Source organism: Nerophis lumbriciformis, linkage group LG11 (assembly GCF_033978685.3).
Source record: "Nerophis lumbriciformis linkage group LG11, RoL_Nlum_v2.1, whole genome shotgun sequence".
NCBI classification, from domain to species: domain Eukaryota; kingdom Metazoa; phylum Chordata; class Actinopteri; order Syngnathiformes; family Syngnathidae; genus Nerophis; species Nerophis lumbriciformis.
This window is the reverse complement of record NC_084558.2, coordinates 51,061,128-51,088,293: the sequence shown is the minus strand read 5'-3', so window position 1 is coordinate 51,088,293 and position 27,166 is coordinate 51,061,128. Positions and strand designations below refer to the sequence as shown.

General features: G+C 40.2%; 1 protein-coding gene across 2 annotated transcripts in view; it reads left to right on the top strand.

Annotated features, from left to right (window-relative positions):
• clip1b (CAP-GLY domain containing linker protein 1b) overlaps positions 1 to 27,166 on the top strand; it is a 97,433-nt gene that overhangs the window by 34,759 nt on the left and 35,508 nt on the right. Inside the window, exons 8-10 of one of the 2 annotated variants that reach the window (XM_061966308.1) lie at positions 15,383 to 15,486; positions 15,586 to 15,646; positions 22,315 to 22,419. In XM_061966308.1, the coding sequence (XP_061822292.1) occupies positions 15,383 to 15,486; positions 15,586 to 15,646; positions 22,315 to 22,419 (270 nt within the window). The remainder of the gene's footprint in view (positions 1 to 15,382; positions 15,487 to 15,585; positions 15,647 to 22,314; positions 22,420 to 27,166) is intronic. The other variant, XM_072914171.1, reaches the window with a different exon arrangement.

The window sequence follows — 27,166 nt, the reverse complement described above, 5'->3', positions numbered from 1 at the left end:
ACAAGCATGTTTAACGCTTATAGTTAATATTGGTAATAAGTTAAAGGTGTTTAAAGATAATACAAGCATGTTTAACACATATAGTTAATATTGTTAACAAATTAAAGGTGTTTAAAGATAATACAAGCATGTTTAACACATATAGTTAATATTGTTAACAAGTTAAAGGTGTTTAAAGATAATGCAAGCATGTTTAACACATATAGTTAATATTGTTAATAAATTAAAGGTGTTTAATGATAATACAAGAATGTTTAACACATAGTTAATATTGTTAACAAGTTAAAGGTATTTAAAGATAATACAAGCATGTTTAACGCTTATAGTTAATATTGGTAATAAGTTAAAGGTGTTTAAAGATAATACAAGCATGTTTAACACATATAGTTAATATTGTTAACAAATTAAAGGTGTTTAAAGATAATACAAGCATGTTTAACACATATAGTTAATATTGTTAACAAGTTAAAGGTGTTTAAAGATAATGCAAGCATGTTTAACACATATAGTTAATATTGTTAATAAATTAAAGGTGTTTAATGATAATACAAGAATGTTTAACACATAGTTAATATTGTTAACAAGTTAAAGGTATTTAAAGATAATACAAGCATGTTTAACGCTTATAGTTAATATTGGTAATAAGTTAAAGGTGTTTAAAGATAATACAAGCATGTTTAACACATATAGTTAATATTGTTAACAAGTTAAAGGTGTTTAAAGATAATGCAAGCATGTTTAACACATATAGTTAATATTGTTAATAAATTAAAGGTGTTTAATGATAATACAAGAATGTTTAACACATAGTTAATATTGTTAACAAGTTAAAGGTATTTAAAGATAATACAAGCATGTTTAACGCTTATAGTTAATATTGGTAATAAGTTAAAGGTGTTTAAAGATAATACAAGCATGTTTAACACATATAGTTAATATTGTTAACAAATTAAAGGTGTTTAAAGATAATACAAGCATGTTTAACACATATAGTTAATATTGTTAACAAGTTAAAGGTGTTTAAAGATAACACAAGCATGTTTAACACATATAGATTCCTTTCTTTCATGTTGACAAGAATATAAGTTGGTGTATTACCTGATTGTGATGACTTGCAGTGATTAGAATCAGACAGTAGTGATGATAAGGTCCGCATTTTCGAATGGAGGAGAAAAAAAGTCCTCCTTTCTGTCCAATACCACATGAAAGTGGTTGCTTTTTGGCATCTTATTTATCCAGCTTCCGTACTCCTTTGTATACACTTTACAAGAAATACATTGTCGGCAAACTCCGTAGCTTGCTAGCTTGTGCACGCCAGCTTTCTGAGACTCTTATTTTGGTAGCGCAAGCAGGATGAAGCAGAGCTTTTATTGTGCAACTGTGCAGTCGGTCTTTGGAGTTTTGACGACAGGTACGGCGCCAGAGTCTGTTGAAATAAAGTGTTTCTCGCCTTCCTGTCGGTCATTTTAATGAGCTGGCAGCAGCCGGCGTCATCTCAGAAGACCCTCGGGTGTCGTGAATGTCAATCAAGTGACGTCATAGTGAAGATTTATGATCGCTCATTTTTAGGACTATTTTTTTAATGCCTGCTGGTGATCGACTGACACACCATCCGAGATCGACCGGTAGCTCGCGATCGACATAATGAGCACCCCTGCACTAAACAAACGAGGCCTATTTATTTAACTGTTGATTGCAAGCATTTTAGTAGGCTATCACTATTTTTTTTAATTTCCCACTTTTATTTATTTCTTATTTTCATTTCAGTGCAATAAAACACATTTAACAACCAAGACATTTAGTCACATTTTGTTTATTGGACAAGCCGGAAACGCACACAGTGTTTTTAAAAGTAACGGAATCTCTACAGCTGCAATGTCTGTTAATTTGCGAACGTCAAGGGGAGTCTGTCAGGGCAGAGAGCGATTCACGTCTGTCGCCCTCTGGCGCACAGAACTGCTACTGCACAAGTGATTCGGTGATTCGCCGACCTGCGCACAGAACTGCTATTGCACAAGTGATTCGGTGATTCGCCGACCTGCGCACAGAACTGCTATTGCACAAGTGATTCGGTGATTCGCCGACCTGCGCACAGAACTGCTATTGCACAAGTGATTCGGTGATTCGCCGACCTGCGCACAGAACTGCTATTGCACAAGTGATTCGGTGATTCGCCGACCTGCGCACAGAACTGCTATTGCACAAGTGATTCGGTGATTCGCCGACCTGCGCACAGAACTGCTACTGCACAAGTGATTCGGTGATTCGCCGACCTGCGCACAGAACTGCTATTGCACAAGTGATTCGGTGATTCGCTGAACAAATTTTTTGAAAGAATAAATTTAAAGAACTGATTCTAGTGATTCAGTACAGTCAAAGGAACTGCCGATCCAAAGTGTAGGGCAGGCTGTTTGAGAAGATTTAAAATAAAAATAATAACTAATGTATGTACATATACATGGGCTATTATTTATCTTGATTTTTATATTATTTAAGCTATTTATTTTCTTTTTTATTGCATATTTAAGTTGATTTTTATATTTTTAAATGTAAGCTACAGAAATTTTTAAAAATTTTAATGTTGGCTTATATTTTATATTTATGTTGGCTATATTTTTTTTGTTTTATTTAAGGTAGCCTATTTATTTTCTTTTTGTTTGCACATTTAAGTTGATATTTTCTTTGTTATATTTTTAAACGTAGGCTACAGAACATTTAGTTTTTATGTTGGCATTTCTGGCTCTTCATTTATCTGTTTTATTTTGAAGGTATTTATTTTCTTTTTGTTTGCATATTTAAGTTTACATTTTCTTTGCTACAGAACATTTCGTTTTTATGTTGGCATTTGTTAAGCGTTTCTTAATTTAATATTTGTTTTTGCACTAAACCAGGGGTGCTCACACTTTTTCTGCAGGCGAGCTACTTTTCAATTGATCAAGTCGTGGGGATCTACCTCATTCATATATATCATTTATATTTACTTATTTATGAAACATGTTTTTGTTAACAAGTTAAATATGTTTAATGATAATGCAAGCATGTTTAACACATATAGTTAATATTGTTAATAAGTTAAAGGTGTTTAATGAAAATACAAGTATGTTTAATACATATAGTTAATATTGTTAACAAGTTAAAGGTGTTTAAAGATAATGCAAGCATGTTTAACACATATAGTTAATATTGTTAATAAGTTAAAGGTGTTTAAAGATAATACAAGCATGTTTAACACATATAGTTAATATTGTTAACAAATTAAAGGTGTTTAAAGATAATACAAGCATGTTTAACACATAGTTAATATTGTTAACAAGTTAAAGGTGTTTAAAGATAATGCAAGCATGTTTAACACATATAGTTAATATTGTTAATAAATTAAAGGTGTTTAATGATAATACAAGAATGTTTAACACATAGTTAATATTGTTAACAAGTTAAAGGTATTTAAAGATAATACAAGCATGTTTAACGCTTATAGTTAATATTGGTAATAAGTTAAAGGTGTTTAAAGATAATACAAGCATGTTTAACACATATAGTTAATATTGTTAACAAATTAAAGGTGTTTAAAGATAATACAAGCATGTTTAACACATATAGTTAATATTGTTAACAAGTTAAAGGTGTTTAAAGATAACACAAGCATGTTTAACACATAGATTCCTTTCTTTCATGAAGACAAGAATATAAGTTGGTGTATTACCTGATTCTGATGACTTGCATTGATTAGAATCAGACAGTGGTGCTGATAAGGTCCGCATTTTCGAATGGAGGAGAAAAAAAGTCCTTTCTGTCCAATACCACATGAAAGTGGTTGCTTTTTGGCATCTTATTTATCCAGCTTCCGTACTCCTTTGTATACACTTTACAAGAAATACATTGTCGGCAAACTCCGTAGCTTGCTAGCTTGTGCACGCCAGCTTTCTGAGACTCTTATTTTGGTAGCGCAAGCAGGATGAAGCAGAGCTTTTATTGTGCAACTGTGCAGTCGGTCTTTGGAGTTTTGACGACAGGTACGGCGCCAGAGTCTGTTGAAATAAAGTGTTTCTCGCCTTCCTGTCGGTCATTTTAATGAGCTGGCAGCAGCCAGCGTCATCTCAGAAGACCCTCGGGTGCCGTGAATGTCAATCAAGTGACGAAAGTGACGTCATAGTGAAGATTTATGATCGCTCATTTTTAGGACTATTTTTTTAATGCCTGCTGGTGATCGACTGACACACCATCCGAGATCGACCGGTAGCTCGCGATCGACGTAATGAGCACCCCTGCACTAAACAAACGAGGCCTATTTATTTAACTGTTGATTGCAAGCATTTTAGTAGGCTATTACTATTTTTTTTATTTCCCACTTTTATTTATTTCTTATTTTCATTTCAGTGCAATAAAACACATTTAACAACCAAGACATTTAGTCACATTTTGTTTATTGGACAAGCCGGAAACGCACACAGTGTTTTTAAAAGTAACGGAATCTCTACAGCTGCAATGTCTGTTAATTTGCGAACGTCAAGGGGAGTCTGTCAGGGCAGAGAGCGATTCACGTCTGTCGCCGACCTGCGCACAGAACTGCTACTTGCACAAGTGATTCGGTGATTCGCCGACCTGCGCACAGAACTGCTACTGCACAAGTGATTCGGTGATTCGCCGACCTGCGCACAGAACTGCTACTGCACAAGTGATTCGGTGATTCGCCGACCTGCGCACAGAACTGCTATTTCACAAGTGATTCGGTGATTCGCCGACCTGCGCACAGAACTGCTACTGCACAAGTGATTCGGTGATTCGCCGACCTGCGCACAGAACTGCTATTGCACAAGTGATTCGGTGATTCGCCGACCTGCGCACAGAACTGCTATTGCACAAGTGATTCGGTGATTCGCCGACCTGCGCACAGAACTGCTACTGCACAAGTGATTCGGTGATTCGCCGACCTGCGCACAGAACTGCTACTGCACAAGTGATTCGGTGATTCGCCGACCTGCGCACAGAACTGCTACTGCACAAGTGATTCGGTGATTCGCCGACCTGCGCACAGAACTGCTATTGCACAAGTGATTCGGTGATTCGCCGACCTGCGCACAGAACTGCTATTGCACAAGTGATTCGGTGATTCGCCGACCTGCGCACAGAACTGCTATTGCACAAGTGATTCGGTGATTCGCCGACCTGCGCACAGAACTGCTATTGCACAAGTGATTCGGTGATTCGCCGACATGTGCGCAGAACTGCTACTGCACAAGTGATTCGGTGATTCGCCGACCTGCGCACAGAACTGCTATTGCACAAGTGATTCGGTGATTCGCCGACCTGCGCACAGAACTGCTACTGCACAAGTGATTCGGTGATTCGCCGACCTGCGCACAGAACTGCTATTGCACAAGTGATTCGGTGATTCGCCGACCTGCGCACAGAACTGCTACTGCACAAGTGATTCTGTGATTCGCCGACCTGCGCACAGAACTGCTATTGCACAAGTGATTCGGTGATTCGCCGACCTGCGCACAGAACTGCTACTGCACAAGTGATTCGGTGATTCGCCGACCTGCGCACAGAACTGCTACTGCACAAGTGATTCGGTGATTCGCCGACCTGCGCACAGAACTGCTATTGCACAAGTGATTCGGTGATTCGCCGACCTGCGCACAGAACTGCTATTGCACAAGTGATTCGGTGATTCGCCGACCTGCGCACAGAACTGCTATTGCACAAGTGATTCGGTGATTCGCCGACCTGCGCACAGAACTGCTATTGCACAAGTGATTCGGTGATTCGCCGACCTGCGCACAGAACTGCTATTGCACAAGTGATTCGGTGATTCGCCGACCTGCGCACAGAACTGCTACTGCACAAGTGATTCGGTGATTCGCCGACCTGCGCACAGAACTGCTATTGCACAAGTGATTCGGTGATTCGCCGACCTGCGCACAGAACTGCTATTGCACAAGTGATTCGCCGACCTGCGCACAGAACTGCTATTGCACAAGTGATTCGGTGATTCGCCGACCTGCGCACAGAACTGCTATTGCACAAGTGATTCGGTGATTCGCCGACCTGCGCACAGAACTGCTATTTCACAAGTGATTCGGTGATTCGCCGACCTGCGCACAGAACTGCTACTGCACAAGTGATTCGGTGATTCGCCGACCTGCGCACAGAACTGCTATTGCACAAGTGATTCGGTGATTCGCCGACCTGCGCACAGAACTGCTATTGCACAAGTGATTCGGTGATTCGCCGACCTGCGCACAGAACTGCTACTGCACAAGTGATTCGGTGATTCGCCGACCTGCGCACAGAACTGCTACTGCACAAGTGATTCGGTGATTCGCCGACCTGCGCACAGAACTGCTACTGCACAAGTGATTCGGTGATTCGCCGACCTGCGCACAGAACTGCTATTGCACAAGTGATTCGGTGATTCGCCGACCTGCGCACAGAACTGCTATTGCACAAGTGATTCGGTGATTCGCCGACCTGCGCACAGAACTGCTATTGCACAAGTGATTCGGTGATTCGCCGACCTGCGCACAGAACTGCTATTGCACAAGTGATTCGGTGATTCGCCGACATGTGCGCAGAACTGCTACTGCACAAGTGATTCGGTGATTCGCCGACCTGCGCACAGAACTGCTATTGCACAAGTGATTCGGTGATTCGCCGACCTGCGCACAGAACTGCTACTGCACAAGTGATTCGGTGATTCGCCGACCTGCGCACAGAACTGCTATTGCACAAGTGATTCGGTGATTCGCCGACCTGCGCACAGAACTGCTACTGCACAAGTGATTCTGTGATTCGCCGACCTGCGCACAGAACTGCTATTGCACAAGTGATTCGGTGATTCGCCGACCTGCGCACAGAACTGCTACTGCACAAGTGATTCGGTGATTCGCCGACCTGCGCACAGAACTGCTACTGCACAAGTGATTCGGTGATTCGCCGACCTGCGCACAGAACTGCTATTGCACAAGTGATTCGGTGATTCGCCGACCTGCGCACAGAACTGCTATTGCACAAGTGATTCGGTGATTCGCCGACCTGCGCACAGAACTGCTATTGCACAAGTGATTCGGTGATTCGCCGACCTGCGCACAGAACTGCTATTGCACAAGTGATTCGGTGATTCGCCGACCTGCGCACAGAACTGCTATTGCACAAGTGATTCGGTGATTCGCCGACCTGCGCACAGAACTGCTACTGCACAAGTGATTCGGTGATTCGCCGACCTGCGCACAGAACTGCTATTGCACAAGTGATTCGGTGATTCGCCGACCTGCGCACAGAACTGCTATTGCACAAGTGATTCGCCGACCTGCGCACAGAACTGCTATTGCACAAGTGATTCGGTGATTCGCCGACCTGCGCACAGAACTGCTATTGCACAAGTGATTCGGTGATTCGCCGACCTGCGCACAGAACTGCTATTGCACAAGTGATTCGGTGATTCGCCGACCTGCGCACAGAACTGCTATTGCACAAGTGATTCGGTGATTCGCCGACCTGCGCACAGAACTGCTATTGCACAAGTGATTCGGTGATTCGCCGACCTGCGCACAGAACTGCTATTGCACAAGTGATTCGGTGATTCGCCGACCTGCGCACAGAACTGCTACTGCACAAGTGATTCGGTGATTCGCCGACCTGCGCACAGAACTGCTATTGCACAAGTGATTCGGTGATTCGCCGACCTGCGCACAGAACTGCTATTGCACAAGTGATTCGCCGACCTGCGCACAGAACTGCTATTGCACAAGTGATTCGGTGATTCGCCGACCTGCGCACAGAACTGCTATTGCACAAGTGATTCGGTGATTCGCCGACCTGCGCACAGAACTGCTATTTCACAAGTGATTCGGTGATTCGCCGACCTGCGCACAGAACTGCTACTGCACAAGTGATTCGGTGATTCGCCGACCTGCGCACAGAACTGCTATTGCACAAGTGATTCGGTGATTCGCCGACCTGCGCACAGAACTGCTATTGCACAAGTGATTCGGTGATTCGCCGACCTGCGCACAGAACTGCTACTGCACAAGTGATTCGGTGATTCGCCGACCTGCGCACAGAACTGCTACTGCACAAGTGATTCGGTGATTCGCCGACCTGCGCACAGAACTGCTACTGCACAAGTGATTCGGTGATTCGCCGACCTGCGCACAGAACTGCTATTGCACAAGTGATTCGGTGATTCGCCGACCTGCGCACAGAACTGCTATTGCACAAGTGATTCGGTGATTCGCCGACCTGCGCACAGAACTGCTATTGCACAAGTGATTCGGTGATTCGCCGACCTGCGCACAGAACTGCTATTGCACAAGTGATTCGGTGATTCGCCGACCTGCGCGCAGAACTGCTATTGCACAAGTGATTCGGTGATTCGCCGACCTGCGCACAGAACTGCTATTGCACAAGTGATTCGGTGATTCGCCGACCTGCGCACAGAACTGCTACTGCACAAGTGATTCGGTGATTCGCCGACCTGCGCACAGAACTGCTATTGCACAAGTGATTCGGTGATTCGCCGACCTGCGCACAGAACTGCTACTGCACAAGTGATTCTGTGATTCGCCGACCTGCGCACAGAACTGCTATTGCACAAGTGATTCGGTGATTCGCCGACCTGCGCACAGAACTGCTACTGCACAAGTGATTCGGTGATTCGCCGACCTGCGCACAGAACTGCTACTGCACAAGTGATTCGGTGATTCGCCGACCTGCGCACAGAACTGCTATTGCACAAGTGATTCGGTGATTCGCCGACCTGCGCACAGAACTGCTATTGCACAAGTGATTCGGTGATTCGCCGACCTGCGCACAGAACTGCTATTGCACAAGTGATTCGGTGATTCGCCGACCTGCGCACAGAACTGCTATTGCACAAGTGATTCGGTGATTCGCCGACCTGCGCACAGAACTGCTATTGCACAAGTGATTCGGTGATTCGCCGACCTGCGCACAGAACTGCTACTGCACAAGTGATTCGGTGATTCGCCGACCTGCGCACAGAACTGCTATTGCACAAGTGATTCGGTGATTCGCCGACCTGCGCACAGAACTGCTATTGCACAAGTGATTCGGTGATTCGCCGACCTGCGCACAGAACTGCTATTGCACAAGTGATTCGGTGATTCGCCGACCTGCGCACAGAACTGCTATTGCACAAGTGATTCGGTGATTCGCCGACCTGCGCACAGAACTGCTATTGCACAAGTGATTCGGTGATTCGCCGACCTGCGCACAGAACTGCTACTGCACAAGTGATTCGGTGATTCGCCGACCTGCGCACAGAACTGCTATTGCACAAGTGATTCGGTGATTCGCCGACCTGCGCACAGAACTGCTATTGCACAAGTGATTCGGTGATTCGCCGACCTGCGCACAGAACTGCTATTGCACAAGTGATTCGGTGATTCGCCGACCTGCGCACAGAACTGCTATTGCACAAGTGATTCGGTGATTCGCCGACCTGCGCACAGAACTGCTATTGCACAAGTGATTCGGTGATTCGCCGACCTGCGCACAGAACTGCTATTGCACAAGTGATTCGGTGATTCGCCGACCTGCGCACAGAACTGCTACTGCACAAGTGATTCGGTGATTCGCCGACCTGCGCACAGAACTGCTATTGCACAAGTGATTCGGTGATTCGCCGACCTGCGCACAGAACTGCTATTGCACAAGTGATTCGGTGATTCGCCGACCTGCGCACAGAACTGCTATTGCACAAGTGATTCGGTGATTCGCCGACCTGCGCACAGAACTGCTATTGCACAAGTGATTCGGTGATTCGCCGACCTGCGCACAGAACTGCTATTGCACAAGTGATTCGGTGATTCGCCGACCTGCGCACAGAACTGCTATTGCACAAGTGATTCGGTGATTCGCCGACCTGCGCACAGAACTGCTATTGCACAAGTGATTCGGTGATTCGCCGACCTGCGCACAGAACTGCTATTGCACAAGTGATTCGGTGATTCGCCGACCTGCGCACAGAACTGCTACTGCACAAGTGATTCGGTGATTCGCCGACCTGCGCACAGAACTGCTATTGCACAAGTGATTCGGTGATTCGCTGAACAAATTTTTTGAAAGAATAAATTTAAAGAACTGATTCTAGTGATTCAGTACAGTCAAAGGAACTGCCGATCCAAAGTGTAGGGCAGGCTGTTTGAGAAGATTTAAAATAAAAATAATAACTAATGTATGTACATATACATGGGCTATTATTTATCTTGATTTTTATATTATTTAAGCTATTTATTTTCTTTTTTATTGCACATTTAAGTTGATTTTTATATTTTTAAATGTAAGCTACAGAAATTTTTAAAAGTTTTAATGTTGGCTTATATTTTATATTTATGTTGGCTATATTTGTTTTGTTTTATTTAAGGTAGCCTATTTATTTTCTTTTTGTTTGCACATTTAAGTTGATATTTTCTTTGTTATATTTTTAAACGTAGGCTACAGAACATTTAGTTTTTATGTTGGCATTTCTGGCTCTTAATGTATTTGTTTTATTTTGAAGGTATTTATTTTCTTTTTGTTTGCATATTTAAGTTTACATTTTCTTTGCTGCAGAACATTTCGTTTTTATGTTGGCATTTGTTAAGCGTTTCTTAATTTAATATTTGTTTTTGCACTAAACAAACGAGGCCTATTTATTTAACTGTTGATTGCAAGCATTTTAGTAGGCTATTACTATTTTTTTTATTTCCCACTTTTATTTATTTCTTATTTTCATTTCAGTGCAATAAAACATGATTCGGTGAACAAATTTTTTGAAAGAATAAATTTAAAGAACTGATTCTAGTGATTCAGTACAGTCAAAAGAACTGCCGATCCCATCACTAGCACTGTACCGGTACTGTACTACGCACGCACGCCCCCTCCCTCCTTTTTTTTTTTTTGGGGGGGGGGGTGATTCGGTGAACGAATCTTTTGAACGAATCAATTTAAGGAACTGATTCTAGTGATTCAGTACAGTCAAAAGAACTGCCGATCCCATCACTAGCACTGTACTGTACTACGCACGCACGCCCCCTCCCTCCTTTTTTTTTGGGGGGGGGTGATTCGGTGAACGAATCTTTTGAACGAATCAATTTAAGGAACTGATTCTAGTGATTCAGTACAGTCAAAAGAACTGCCGATCCCATCACTAGCACTGTACCGGTACTGTACTACGCACGCACGCCCCCTCCCTCCTTTTTTTTTTTTTGGGGGGGGGGGGTGATTCGGTGAACGAATCTTTTGAACGAATCAATTTAAGGAACTGATTCTAGTGATTCAGTACAGTCAAAAGAACTGCCGATCCCATCACTAGCACTGTACCGGTACTGTACTACGCACGCACGCCCCCTCCCTCCTTTTTTTTTTTTTGGGGGGGGGGGGTGATTCGGTGAACGAATCTTTTGAACGAATCAATTTAAGGAACTGATTCTAGTGATTCAGTACAGTCAAAAGAACTGCCGATCCCATCACTAGCACTGTACTGTACTACGCACGCACGCCCCCTCCCTCCTTTTTTTTTTGGGGGGGGTGATTCGGTGAACGAATCTTTTGAACGAATCAATTTAAGGAACTGATTCTAGTGATTCAGTACAGTCAAAAGAACTGCCGATCCCATCACTAGCACTGTACTGTACTACGCACGCACGCCCCCTCCCTCCTTTTTTTTTTTGGGGGGGGGGGGGTGATTCGGTGAACGAATCTTTTGAACGAATCAATTTAAGGAACTGATTCTAGTGATTCAGTACAGTCAAAAGAACTGCCGATCCCATCACTAGCACTGTACTGTACTACGCACGCACGCCCCCTCCCTCCTTTTTTTTTTTTTGGGGGGGGGGTGATTCGGTGAACGAATCTTTTGAACGAATCAATTTAAGGAACTGATTCTAGTGATTCAGTACAGTCAAAAGAACTGCCGATCCCATCACTAGCACTGTACTGTACTACGCACGCACGCCCCCTCCCTCCTTTTTTTTTTTTGGGGGGGGGGGTGATTCGGTGAACGAATCTTTTGAACGAATCAATTTAAGGAACTGATTCTAGTGATTCAGTACAGTCAAAAGAACTGCCGATCCCATCACTAGCACTGTACTGTACTACGCACGCACGCCCCCTCCCTCCTTTTTTTTTTTTGGGGGGGGGGGGGGGGGTGATTCGGTGAACGAATCTTTTGAACGAATCAATTTAAGGAACTGATTCTAGTGATTCAGTACAGTCAAAAGAACTGCCGATCCCATCACTAGCACTGTACTGTACTACGCACGCACGCCCCCTCCCTCCTTTTTTTTTTTTGGGGGGGGGGGGGTGATTCGGTGAACGAATCTTTTGAACGAATCAATTTAAGGAACTGATTCTAGTGATTCAGTACAGTCAAAAGAACTGCCGATCCCATCACTAGCACTGTACTGTACTACGCACGCACGCCCCCTCCCTCCTTTTTTTTTTTTTGGGGGGGGGGGGTGATTCGGTGAACGAATCTTTTGAACGAATCAATTTAAGGAACTGATTCTAGTGATTCAGTACAGTCAAAAGAACTGCCGATCCCATCACTAGCACTGTACCGGTACTGTACTACGCACGCACGCCCCCTCCCTCCTTTTTTTTTTTTTGGGGGGGGGGGGTGATTCGGTGAACGAATCTTTTGAACGAATCAATTTAAGGAACTGATTCTAGTGATTCAGTACAGTCAAAAGAACTGCCGATCCCATCACTAGCACTGTACTGTACTACGCACGCACGCCCCCTCCCTCCTTTTTTTTTTGGGGGGGGGTGATTCGGTGAACGAATCTTTTGAACGAATCAATTTAAGGAACTGATTCTAGTGATTCAGTACAGTCAAAAGAACTGCCGATCCCATCACTAGCACTGTACTGTACTACGCACGCACGCCCCCTCCCTCCTTTTTTTTTTTGGGGGGGGGGGGTGATTCGGTGAACGAATCTTTTGAACGAATCAATTTAAGGAACTGATTCTAGTGATTCAGTACAGTCAAAAGAACTGCCGATCCCATCACTAGCACTGTACTGTACTACGCACGCACGCCCCCTCCCTCCTTTTTTTTTTTTTGGGGGGGGGTGATTCGGTGAACGAATCTTTTGAACGAATCAATTTAAGGAACTGATTCTAGTGATTCAGTACAGTCAAAAGAACTGCCGATCCCATCACTAGCACTGTACTGTACTACGCACGCACGCCCCCTCCCTCCTTTTTTTTTTTTTGGGGGGGGGGTGATTCGGTGAACGAATCTTTTGAACGAATCAATTTAAGGAACTGATTCTAGTGATTCAGTACAGTCAAAAGAACTGCCGATCCCATCACTAGCACTGTACTGTACTACGCACGCACGCCCCCTCCCTCCTTTTTTTTTTTTGGGGGGGGGGGGGGGGGGTGATTCGGTGAACGAATCTTTTGAACGAATCAATTTAAGGAACTGATTCTAGTGATTCAGTACAGTCAAAAGAACTGCCGATCCCATCACTAGCACTGTACTGTACTACGCACGCACGCCCCCTCCCTCCTTTTTTTTTTTTTGGGGGGGGGGGTGATTCGGTGAACGAATCTTTTGAACGAATCAATTTAAGGAACTGATTCTAGTGATTCAGTACAGTCAAAAGAACTGCCGATCCCATCACTAGCACTGTACTGTACTACGCACGCACGCCCCCTCCCTCCTTTTTTTTTTTTGGGGGGGGGGGGGGGTGATTCGGTGAACGAATCTTTTGAACGAATCAATTTAAGGAACTGATTCTAGTGATTCAGTACAGTCAAAAGAACTGCCGATCCCATCACTAGCACTGTACTGTACTACGCACGCACGCCCCCTCCCTCCTTTTTTTTTTTTGGGGGGGGGGGGGGGGGGGTGATTCGGTGAACGAATCTTTTGAACGAATCAATTTAAGGAACTGATTCTAGTGATTCAGTACAGTCAAAAGAACTGCCGATCCCATCACTAGCACTGTACTGTACTACGCACGCACGCCCCCTCCCTCCTTTTTTTTTTTTTGGGGGGGGGGGTGATTCGGTGAGCGAATCTTTTGAACGAATCAATTTAAGGAACTGATTCTAGTGATTCAGTACAGTCAAAAGAACTGCCGATCCCATCACTAGCACTGTACTGTACTACGCACGCACGCCCCCTCCCTCCTTTTTTTTTTTGGGGGGGGGGTGATTCGGTGAACGAATCTTTTGAACGAATCAATTTAAGGAACTGATTCTAGTGATTCAGTAGTCAAAAGAACTGCCGATCCCATCACTAGCACTGTACTGTACTACGCACGCACGCCCCCTCCCTCCTTTTTTTTTTGGGGGGGGGGGGGGGGTGATTCGGTGAACGAATCTTTTGAACGAATCAATTTAAGGAACTGATTCTAGTGATTCAGTACAGTCAAAAGAACTGCCGATCCCATCACTAGCACTGTACCGGTACTGTACTACGCACGCACGCCCCCTCCCTCCTTTTTTTTTTTTTGGGGGGGGGGGGTGATTCGGTGAACGAATCTTTTGAACGAATCAATTTAAGGAACTGATTCTAGTGATTCAGTACAGTCAAAAGAACTGCCGATCCCATCACTAGCACTGTACTGTACTACGCACGCACGCCCCCTCCCTCCTTTTTTTTTTTTTGGGGGGGGGGGGGGGTGATTCGGTGAACGAATCTTTTGAACGAATCAATTTAAGGAACTGATTCTAGTGATTCAGTACATTCAAAAGAACTGCCGATCCCATCACTACCTCCTAAGTGAGCCTGTTTGCAAGTAAATATTCCATACAATCAGGTATTATACTTTCTTCTAAAGAAAAAAAAACATTGATTTATCCCCGAAACTAGCCAAAAAATGGAGTATTGTCGCACCAATGCATCATGGGTACAGATGTTACTTTTAACTTAACTGCTATATTTGATCAATCATTTTTAGTTATGGCATCAACTTTTTTTCCGCTTAAAACTTAGCCTATTTGCAAGTAAATATTAAATACAATCAGGTACAAGGTGTCATTTCTAACTGTTGTATCACCCTTTGACAACCGTAACTGCTATGTTTGATCAATCATTCTTAGTTATGGTTTCAACTTTTTTTTCATAACACTATGTAATATGTACAATATACACACTGCAAGTATATATATAATGTAGTAACAGACACCTTCATAACAATATGTAATATGAACAATATACATACTGCAAGTATATATATAATGTAGTAACAGACACCTTCATAACAATATGTAATATGTACAATATACACACTGCAAGTATATACATAATGTAGTAACAGACACCTTCATAACAATATGTAATATGTACAATATACACACTGCAAGTATATATATAATGTAGTAACAGACACCTTCATAACAATATGTATGCGTGTGACAGTACGCCATGGAGACGGAGGCCAAGCTGGACCAGCTGAGGTCCATGGTGGAAGCAGCCGACCGCGACAAGGTGGAACTGCTCAACCAGCTGGAGGAGGAGAGGAGGCGAGTGCTTTGCCAGAGAAACTCAACTGTGGCCTATTTTGCATGTCTTATTAAACGTGTGTGTGTGTGTGTGTGTGTGTGTGTGTGTGCGTGTGACAGGAAAGTGGAAGACCTGCAGTTCCGTGTGGAAGAGGCGTGCATCACCAAAGGCGATCTTGAGGTAACTTACATAAGCTCGCTGGCTCTCACTCATTTATCACCCTGGTGGATTTTTTATGAATTCCATTAAAAAAAAAAAAAGGTGGGGGGGCTCGTTAAACATGAATCAAGTCGGTGCTCTTTTTTTTTTTTTATATCCACAAGCTCCTTACTTAACCCCAAATATGCTCTCCAGTTCGTCTCCAGTGCAACTGAGAAGACATTGAGACACTTAAATTGCATATGCAGGATACAGTAGCACCGGTGGAGGAACGCCCTCTGGAGTACGCTGTGGTGGTCTAACTAAGGGGTGTCCAAACTCGTTGAGTTTAGGGGAGATTGCATTCGTTTTAATAGTCTTGACAATTTCGATGCTGCTAGTGGACAACTTTGCATGAAATCAAGCGCAGAGTATACCTATATGACCCAATGCAAACAACCTTCCCTAGTCATGGTGCAAAAAAAAAAAAAAAGACAACCAACACAAAATGTCAACACACAACAAAACCAGTTCACTAAACTTTGTTGATATTATTATTTGTATTAAACACCCATGCACTATTAAAAAAAATAATCAAAATTGCACCCATTTAAATCAGTTATAATGCATGATGGGGAAAAATGCTAAATATTCTCCATGTTTGGTGCATTTAAGCTGCTTGATATTTCTGATTGATTACAAAACTTTAAAGTGGTTGTCACGGAAGTAAACTGTCAAGACTTGGTCCTGGGTGTTAGCTTTTCCGGGATGCAACGGAAAGTTGGCTCGGGCGAGACGGGAATGTGAGTACATTTTTTTATTGAAACACTAGAACTACAAAAAAGGATCAAACAAAAGCGCGCAGTGGCGGAGAATAAACTATGAAACCAAAAGACTATAGCAAAAAAGTACAAATGAAAAGCACGCACAGTGGCGGAGAACAAACTATGAAAAACAAAAAGACTATAAACATGGAACAAAAACTTACTTTGACAAGGGACATGAAGCAGGATCTTAGAGGATGAAGAGAGTACATAAGCATAATTGTGGAGGTCGTCAGAACGACAAACTGAAAAGAATGAACTTAAATACTATGGACATGATTAGTGAAAGCAGGTGCGTGACTCAAAACGTGAAACAGGTGCGTGACGTGACAGGTGAAAACTAATGGTTGCTATGGTGACAAAACAAAAGTACACAAAAAGTCCAAAACCCAAAACGAACATGACCAAAACAAAAACATGATCACACAGACATGACATAAACAAGGTGGGTGGGAGTCAAACTTGTACATACTAATTTATTCCAATTATGTGTCCAGTATATTAATATAAATATGTATATATACATGTATTAGCTATATACCGCTCAATGACCTTTGATTGCTGCTATTATGTTGCTATCGAGTGGACAACGTGAGTAATTCAGGTCTATGACCTTTGCATCAAATTAAGTGCAGCATTACTTATATGACCCAATGCAAACAACCTTCCCTAGTCATGGTACAACAAAAAAAGAAAATCCAACCAACACGCATGGTCACACATAACACAATCTGCTTTCTGAACGTTGTGTACATTCTAAAACATGTCCATGCACCATAAAAAAAAATCTAAATTACACCCATGCATGATGGGAAAATGTTAAAGAAAAATCTCCACACTTAACCATGTTTGGTGCATTTAAGCTGCTTGATATTTCTGATTGATTACAAAACTTTAAAGTGGTTGTCACGGAAGTAAACAAGGTGGGAGTCAAACTAGTACATACTCATTTATTCCAATTATGTATCCAGGATATTAATATAAATATGTATATATACATGTATTAGCTGTATACCACTCAATGACCTTTGATTGCTGCTATTATGTTGCTATCCAGTGGACAACGTGAGTAATTCAGGTCTAAGTGCAGCATTACTTATATGACCCAATGCAAACAACCTTCCCTAGTCATGGTACAAAAAAAAAAGAAAGAAAATCCAACCATCACGCATGGTCACACATAACACAATCTGCTTTCTGAATGTTGTGTACATTCTAAAACATGTCCATGCACCATAAAAAAAATCTAAATTACACCCATTTAAATCCATTACAATGCATGATGGGAAAATGTTAAAGAAAAATCTCCACACTTAACCATGTTTGGTGCATTTTAGCTGCTTGATATTTCTGATTGATTACAAAACTTTAAAGTGGTTGTCACGGAAGTAAACAAGGTGGGAGTCAAACTTGTACATACTCATTTATGTATCCAGTATATTAATATAAATATGTATATATACATGTATTAGCTATATACCGCTCAATGACCTTTGATTGCTGCTATTATGTTGCTATTTAGTGGACAACGTGAGTAATTCAGGTCTATGACCTTTGCATCAAATTGAAAGTGCAGCATTACTTGTATGACCCAATGCAAACAACCTTCCCTAGTCATGGTACAAAAAAAAAAGAAAACCCAACCATTACGCATGGTCGGTCACACATAACACAATCTGCTTTCTGAACGTTGTGTACATTCTAAAATATGTCCATGCACCATAAAACATTTAAATCCATTACAATGCATGATGGGAAAATGTTAAAGAAAAATCTCCACACTTAACCATGTTTGGTGCATTTTAGCTGCTTGATATTTCTGATTGATTACACAACTTTAAGTAGGTCGTCACAGAAGTAGGACTCAAACTTGCCCATACTCTTAATATCCAATTATGTATGCAGTATATTAATATAATATAATATATATATGTATAAGCTGTATACAGCTCAATGACCTTTGATTGCTGCTATTATGTCGCCATCTAGTGGACAATGTGAGTAATTCAGGTCAATGACCTTTGCATGAAATTGGGCGCAGCATCTACTTGCATGACCCAATGCAAACAACCTTCCCTCATCATGATGCACAAAAAAAATCCAACCAACACAAAAATTTTAATTAAATTTTACTACCTCCAACATTTTTCAACCGATTCCAAAAATTCTAACACCAAGCTATTCATACCACTTTTTCAAAAATTCCTGGTTTTCCCGAAATTCCCAAATTTGCAGGAAATTACCATGGGCGTATTCATTGTTCTACAATGCCCTATATTCTCAAAATGTTGCCTTTCAACAATCCACCCACACTACTCGTCCGACTTATCAAACGCAAAACATGTTTTCCCTTTCCCAAAATTCCCGGAATTTCCTCCCCATTGACAATGAGTGGGCATCATACTACATTTCTCATCTGATTGGAACTTTTCCAACATCCACACACTCCGCTCGCCCTGGACATTCAAGCCAGCATGCTTTATGGAAAATTCCCTGATTACCTGGAATTACCAGGAATCCCAAGTCGTCAACCATCCGCATCCGCATCCACCCGAACCAACATTTTATCAAAACCACACCCGCCCGCCATCCGCCAGTTGTTATATATCTAATATAGACGATGCAAGCATATTAGTGAGGTTATAAAGCTTTTGCCTGTTAAAGAAAGGAGACTGATCCAATGCAGCAGAGACATTCAATGCGTGCCACGCATTAATATCTCTTGGCCACGCATTAGTGGCTAAGATATATTAATGCGTGATAATATTATAATATTATTGTCATTTCCATTAAGAAAGTGTTGACTATTGTTGCCAATGCCCTCAGATCAGGAGTGCGTTCCTCACGCTTTGTGTGCGCAGTTGCAGCAAGCAGAACGAGGCTTTTAAGAAGTTAAAACAATGTTTTAGAAAGACTAGGCCTATATTTTCGTTAGGTAAAAAAAAGTTCTGAATTTATTTCAATGAATATTAACTTGTTAACGTTATAATGCTCAAATAGGGACGAGGGCGGGGTGCACAGTGAAACAGTGAACAATTTCGCGACAAAGATGAACCTTTATTGATTGATCTGCACACTTGACAAAATATCAGACAATCTCCATTGTCAACGACAGGCAGGAAAATAAAGATAAACACATAGCCTATGTTGTAGGCATCGGCTCATACGTTTTTAAGTTGAAATAAAAAAATTAATAAAAAATGTGCCTCATAAGCCTTAGGCTGTCAATCACGCACACAAACTTAAATTATACAATAACATATGTATGTCATCCCTATTTAAACAAAAATTAATTAAATAAATAATAATAATAAATTGCCTGCAACTTATTGGCCAAGGCAAATAGCTGAAGGGGGGAAATCAAAGCCATCAGACTGCACTTTATCATCAAACTTGAATTATAATGAAAATAGACGGTCGCGACAAACAAAGCAGGCTAAATATCCTTACATTGTCGCCAATCGGAGATGCGCTTCACTTGAAAGCGAGACCAAATAATTAACACACAGTAGTATATCTCCAATAGAAAAAAACCACAATAAACAATGCAATTGCCTTAATTCCTTTGCATTGTAGTGCGCCCAAACAACACGTAACCATCAAAAGTATTTAGCTGACCGAACTCAATATAGGTTAGACATGGACTTATTTGGTATAGCTTAGGTAACGCAGACTAATTTGTTTAACATATCCAACCGTATGTCTACTTACTTTTTTTTTTGTTAGCACTATGCAGTAATAAAATGGCATCTACAGTGCCAGGATTCAGGCGAGAGCGCCTGGCCTCTAAAATGCGCCCTGCTGCGCTGAAGGAGCGCTCACTTGCGCCACTTGTTGCTGGGACGCATAGGATTCTCTTGGCAAGGTGTTTTAGTCGTGGGAATGATTGTCCTTGTTTCCCCCAAAAGGAAAGTAGATTTTCCTCTGCTGATCCGTCGAGATGGAAGTTTGTAGAGGAATAATCCTCTACTTCATCAACAAGCACAGGTGTATCCTCCTCCCATTCTGTGAAGTCAATCCTTTTCTTTTTCGGTGATGCACCATCAGCTCCACCTAAAGGACCGATAAAATCTACCGTATTTTCCGCACCATAAGGCGCCCTGGGTTATAAGCCGCGCCTTCAATGAACGGCATATTTCAAAACTTTGTCCACCTATAAGCCGCCCCGTGTTGTAAGCCGCATCTAACTGCGCTAAAGGAATGTCAAAAAAACAGTCAAATAGGTCAGTCAAACTTTAATAATATATTAAAACCAGCGTGATGTGGGCGCGCATGGAGTCGTATATCAACATGGACGGAGCTGCGTGAAAAAAGCCACCCGGCCTCTTCGCGTAAACTTAAACTTACCTTAACCACTCGCTCATCTTTTCTTCATCCAGCCATCCCTTCGAGTTAGCTTTTATGATGACGCCGGCTGGAAAGGTCTCTTTTGCCAAGGTCTTCCTTTTGAATATCACCATGGGTGGAAGTTTCTGGCCATTAGCATGGCAAGGTAGAACCACAGTGAAGGATGACTTCTCATTCCCTGTGGTGCGAATATTCACCGTACGTGCTCCCGTTGTATCCACAGTGCGGTTCACAGGAATATCAAAAGTCAGTGGAACCTCGTCCATGTTGATAATGTTCTCTGGCCGGATCTTTTTTTCAGCTATCTTGTTTTTACAATATGCACGGAAAGTAGCCAGCTTTTCTTGAAAGTCTTTAGGCAGTTGCTGTGAAATAGTAATCCGTGTGCGGATGGAGAGATTGCGTCTTTTCATGAACCGGATCCCTGTCGCTTAGTAGGAGCCATTTTGTGGTCTTTACAGATGTAAACACACAAAGGAAATGAAACGTACGGTAATATCCGCGCGCTTTTTCTTCTTCTACGCGGGCGGGTGGTTGCTTACAGTAGAAGAAGAAGCGCTTCCTGTTCTATGGGGGCGGGTGCTTACCTTGGCGGTTGCTTGCGTAGAAGAAGAAGCACTTCCTCTTCTACGGGGAAAAAAGATGGCGGCTGTTTACCGTAGTTGCGAGACCGAAACTTTATGAAAATGAATCTTAACATTAATCCATATATAAAGCGCACCGGGTTAAAAGCCGCACTGTCAGCTTTTGAGTAAATTTGTGGTTTTTAGGTGCGGCTAATAGTGCGGAAAATACGGTATACGTTTTTCGTATGTGGGTAACAACATTTAACTATGTATATATATTTCCGAATTGGTTCAACTGCCAACTGCCCGAATCTATTTACAATCTATTTTTTTCGTCATGTCACCCGCCCGACCCACGGATTATCCGCCGACTCCGCGGTTGTGTCCGCAAACCGCGCATCTCTAATATATATATATATATATATATATATATATAAACATACATACATATATACACACACACACACACATATATATATATATATATATATATATATATATATATATATATATATATATATATATATATATATATGTGTGTGTGTGTGTGTTACTTTACATGCTTTTGGCCCTCAACCAGATTTTTTAGCCTAATGCAGCCCCCAGGTCCAAAAGTTTGGACAGCCCTGGTCTAACCAGCTTGCTACGCTGACTCAGTCTCTCTGCGAGTGAGTGGCGAAGTCTTCCGATGCCTGAAGACACGCGCACGTCCTTTCACTTCTGTCTCCTTGCTCGCTTTTATCTCCTCTCCTCAGCGCTAAGTTAGCCGCTGGCACTAACCGCTAAATCTTGCTCACTCCGTCCTGTCCCGCGTTCAAAAAGCATCTTGGCTTGTTGTGTGTGTGTGTGTGTGTGTGTGTGTGTGTGTGTGTGTGTGTGTGTGTGTGTGTTTGCGTGCACGCGTCACAAAGCCTGCATGTCAGCCATGTCTCTCTCTCTCTCTCTCTCTCTCGCTGCTGTCTGCCACTAACAGACGCAGACCCGCCTGGAGCTCGCCCACATTAAGGAGCTGGAGCAGAGTTTGCTCTTTGAAAAGGCCAAAGCGGAAAAACTACAGCGGGATTTAGAGGACACTCGGGTAATGTGGCGGTCCCGTGGCGTCGTTTTAGTCAAAAACCACACACACACTCACACACGTGTTGGGTAGTGACACGCCAGCTCCAGCAGATGGCGCTGTGGTGAAAAAAAATGTGATATGCGTCATTGTATTGTACTTAATGTAGTGCAGTGTAAAATATATATATATATTTTACAGTCAAAAATGTATGGTGTGTTACATTGAATTACTGTAAATACAAAATTGGTACCATTATTTTTTTTTTTTGTAAAATTCTGGCGAATGAGCTGCCAGTTTTTCTAGTGCATTACTGTAATATGAAAACTGATCTCACTTCTATTTTCACAGGAAAATTCTGGTGAATAAGCTGCCAGTTTTTTTTTTTTTTTTACCGTAAAGTTATTACCGTAAATGGAAAAACGGTACCACTGTTATTTTTATAGTAAAATTCAAATTTTTCAACGTAAAATTTTTAGTCGTTGTTTTTACAGTACATTATTGTAAATGGAAAAACTGAAGTTTTTCATTGTAAAATTTTTTGGCGTTTTTACAGTGCATTACTATAGATGGAAAAACGTACCACTGTTATTTTTACAGTAAAATTCTAATTTTTCACGGTAAAATCTTTAGCCGTTGTTTTTACAGTGCATTAATGTAAATGGAAAATCGGTACAAGTGTTATTTTTACAGTAAAATAAAAAAAATTCACAGTAATATCTTTAGTCGTTGTTTTACAGTCCATAATTGTAAATGGAAAATCTTTAGCTGTTGTGTTACAGTGCATTGCTGTAATTGGAAAAACGGTAGCACTGTTATTTTTACGGTCAAATTCCAGTTTTTCCTGGTAAAATCTTTAGTCGTCGATTTTACAGTGCATTACTGTAAATGTCAAATGTTTAGCTGTTGTTTTACAGTGCATTACTGTAAATGGAAAAACGGTAAGACTGTTATTTTTATGCAAAAATTCCAGTTTTTCACCGTAAATTATTTGGTCATTTTTACAGTACATTAATGTAAATGGAAAAACGGTAGCACTGTTATTTTTACGGTAAAATTAAATTTTTTCACCGTAAAATCTTTTGTCATTTTTACAGTGCATTACTGTAAATGGAAAAACGGTAGCACTGTTATTTTTACGCTCAAATTCCAGTTTTTCCTGGTAAAATTTCTCATCGTTGATTTTACAATGCATTACTGTAAATGTCAAATCTTTAGCTGTAGTTTTACAGTGCATTACTGTAAATGGAAAAACGGTAGCATTGTTATTTTTACGGTAAAATTAAAACATTTTCACCGTAAATTTTTTTTTGTTTTTACAGTTCATTACTGTAAATGTAAAAACGGTACCACTGTTATTTTTACGCTAAACTTAAATTTTTACCGAAAAAGTTTTAGCCATTGTTTTTACAGTGTATTACTGTAAATGGAAAAACGGTATCACTGTTATTTTTACGCAAAAATCCATTCTTTCACCGTAAATTATTTGGTCATTTTTACAGTGCATTACTGTAAATGGAAAAACGGTAGCACCGTTATTTTTTACGGTAAAATTGAAAATTTTCACCGTAAATTTTTTGCTATTGTTTTTACAGTGTATTACTGTAAATGGAAAAACGGTAGCACTGTTATTTTTTCGCTCAAATTCCAGTTTTTCCTGGTAAAATTTCTCATCGTTGATTTTACAATGCATTACTGTAAATGTCAAATATTTAGCTGTAGTTTTGCAGTGCATTACTGTAAATGGAAAAACGGTATGACTGTTATTTTTACGCAAACATTCCAGTTTTTCACCGTACATTTTTTTGTAATTTTTACAGTGCATTACTGTAAATGGAAAAACGGTAGCATTGTTATTTTTACGGTAAAATTAAAACATTTTCACCGTAAAATCTTTTGTTGTTTTTGCAGTTCATTACTGTAAATGGAAAAACGGTCCCACTGCTATTTTTACGCTAAACTTAAATTTTTACTGAAAAAGTTTTAGCCATTGTTTTTACAGTGTATTACTGTAAATGGAAAAACGGTAGCACTGTTATTTTTACGCAAAAAATCCACTCTTTCACCGTAAATTATTTGGTCATTTTTACAGTTCATTACTGTAAATGGAAAAACGGTAGCACTGTTATTTTTACGCAAAAAATCCACTCTTTCACCGTAAATTATTTGGTCATTTTTACAGTTCATTACTGTAAATGGAAAAACGGTAGCACCGTTATTTTTTACGGTAAAATTGAAAATTTTCACCGTAAATTTTTTGCTATTGTTTTTACAGTGTATTACTGTAAATGGAAAAACGGTAGCACTGTTATTTTTTCGCTCAAATTCCAGTTTTTCCTGGTAAAATTTCTCATCGTTGATTTTACAATGCATTACTGTAAATGTCAAATCTTTAGCTGTAGTTTTACAGTGCATTACTGTAAATGGAAAAACGGTATGACTGTTATTTTTACGCAAACATTCCAGTTTTTCACCGTACATTTTTTTGTAATTTTTACAGTGCATTACTGTAAATGGAAAAACGGTAGCATTGTTATTTTTACGGTAAAATTAAAACATTTTCACCGTAAAATCTTTTGTTGTTTTTGCAGTTCATTACTGTAAATGGAAAAACGGTCCCACTGCTATTTTTACGCTAAACTTAAATTTTTACTGAAAAAGTTTTAGCCATTGTTTTTACAGTGTATTACTGTAAATGGAAAAACGGTAGCACTGTTATTTTTACGCAAAAAATCCACTCTTTCACCGTAAATCATTTGGTCATTTTTACAGTTCATTACTGTAAATGTAAAAACGGTACCACTGCTATTTTTACGCTAAACTTAAATTTTTACCGAAAAAGTTTTAGCCATTGTTTTTACAGTGTATTACTGTAAATGGAAAAACGGTATCACTGTTATTTTTACGCAAAAAATCCACTCTTTCACCGTAAATTATTTGGTCATTTTTACAGTGCATTACTGTAAATGGAAAAACGGTAGCACCGTTATTTTTTACGGTAAAATTGAAAATTTTCACCGTAAATTTTTTGCTATTGTTTTTACAGTGTATTACTGTAAATGGAAAAACGGTAGCACTGTTATTTTTTCGCTCAAATTCCAGTTTTTCCTGGTAAAATTTCTCATCGTTGATTTTACAATGCATTACTGTAAATGTCAAATCTTTAGCTGTAGTTTTACAGTGCATTACTGTAAATGGAAAAACGGTATGACTGTTATTTTTACGCAAACATTCCAGTTTTTCACCGTACATTTTTTTGTAATTTTTACAGTGCATTACTGTAAATGGAAAAACGGTAGCATTGTTATTTTTACGGTAAAATTAAAACATTTTCACCGTAAAATCTTTTGTTGTTTTTACAGTTCATTACTGTAAATGGAAAAACGGTCCCACTGCTATTTTTACGCTAAACTTAAATTTTTACTGAAAAAGTTTTAGCCATTGTTTTTACAGTGTATTACTGTAAATGGAAAAACGGTAGCACTGTTATTTTTACGCAAAAAATCCACTCTTTCACCGTAAATTATTTGGTCATTTTTACAGTTCATTACTGTAAATGGAAAAACGGTACCACTGCTATTTTTACCGCTAAACTTAAAATTTTTTTACTGTAAAATGTTTTTGACATTGTTTTTACAGTGTATTACTGTAAATGGAAAAACGGTAGCACTGTTATTTTTACGCAAAAATTCCAGTTTTTCACCGTAAATTTTTTGGTCATTTTTACAGTGCATTACTGTAAATGGAAAAACGGTACCACTGCTATTTTTACGCTAAACTTAAATTTTTACCGAAAAAGTTTTAACCATTGTTTTTACAGTGTATTACTGTAAATGGAAAAACGGTAGCACTGTTATTTTTACGCAAAAAATCCACTTTTTCACCAGGAATTATTTGGTCATTTTTACAGTGCATTACTGTAAATGGAAAACGGTAGCACTGTTATTTTTTACGGTAAAATTAAAATTTTTCACCGAAATTTTTTGTTCATTTTTACAGTGCATTACTGTAAATGGAAAAACGGTAGCGCTGTTATTTTTACGGTAAAATAAAAAAGTTTCACTGTAAAATCTTTTGTCGTTTTTACAGTGCATTACTGTAAATGGAAAAACGGTAGCACTGCTATTTTTACACTAAACTTTAATTTTTTCACCGAAATTTTTTGTTCATTTTTACAGTTCATTACTGTAAATGGAAAAACGGTAGCACTGTTATTTCTACGGTAAAATTAAATGTTTTCACCGTGAAATATTTTGTCGTTTTTACAGTGCATTACCGTAAATGGAAAAATGGTACCACTGCTATTTTTACGCTAAACTTACATTTTTTCACAGTAAAATTTTTAGCCATTGTTTTTACAGTGTATTACTGTCAATGGAAAAACGGTACCACTGCTATTTTTACGTTAAACTTTAATTTTTTCACAGTAAAATTTTTAGCAATTGTTTTTACGGTGTATTACTGTCAATGGAAAACGGTAGCACTGTTATTTTTTACGGTAAAATTAAAATTTTTCACCGAAATTTTTTGTTCATTTTTACAGTGCATTACTGTCAATGGAAAACGGTAGCACTGTTATTTTTTACGGTAAAATTTAAATTTTTCACCGAAATCTTTTGTCGTTTTTACAGTGCATTACTGTAAATGGAAAAACGGTACCACTGCTATTTTTACCACTAAACTTAAACATTTTTTACTGTAAAATGTTTTTGCCATTGTTTTTACAGTGTATTACTGTAAATGGAAAAACGGTAGCACTGTTATTTTTACG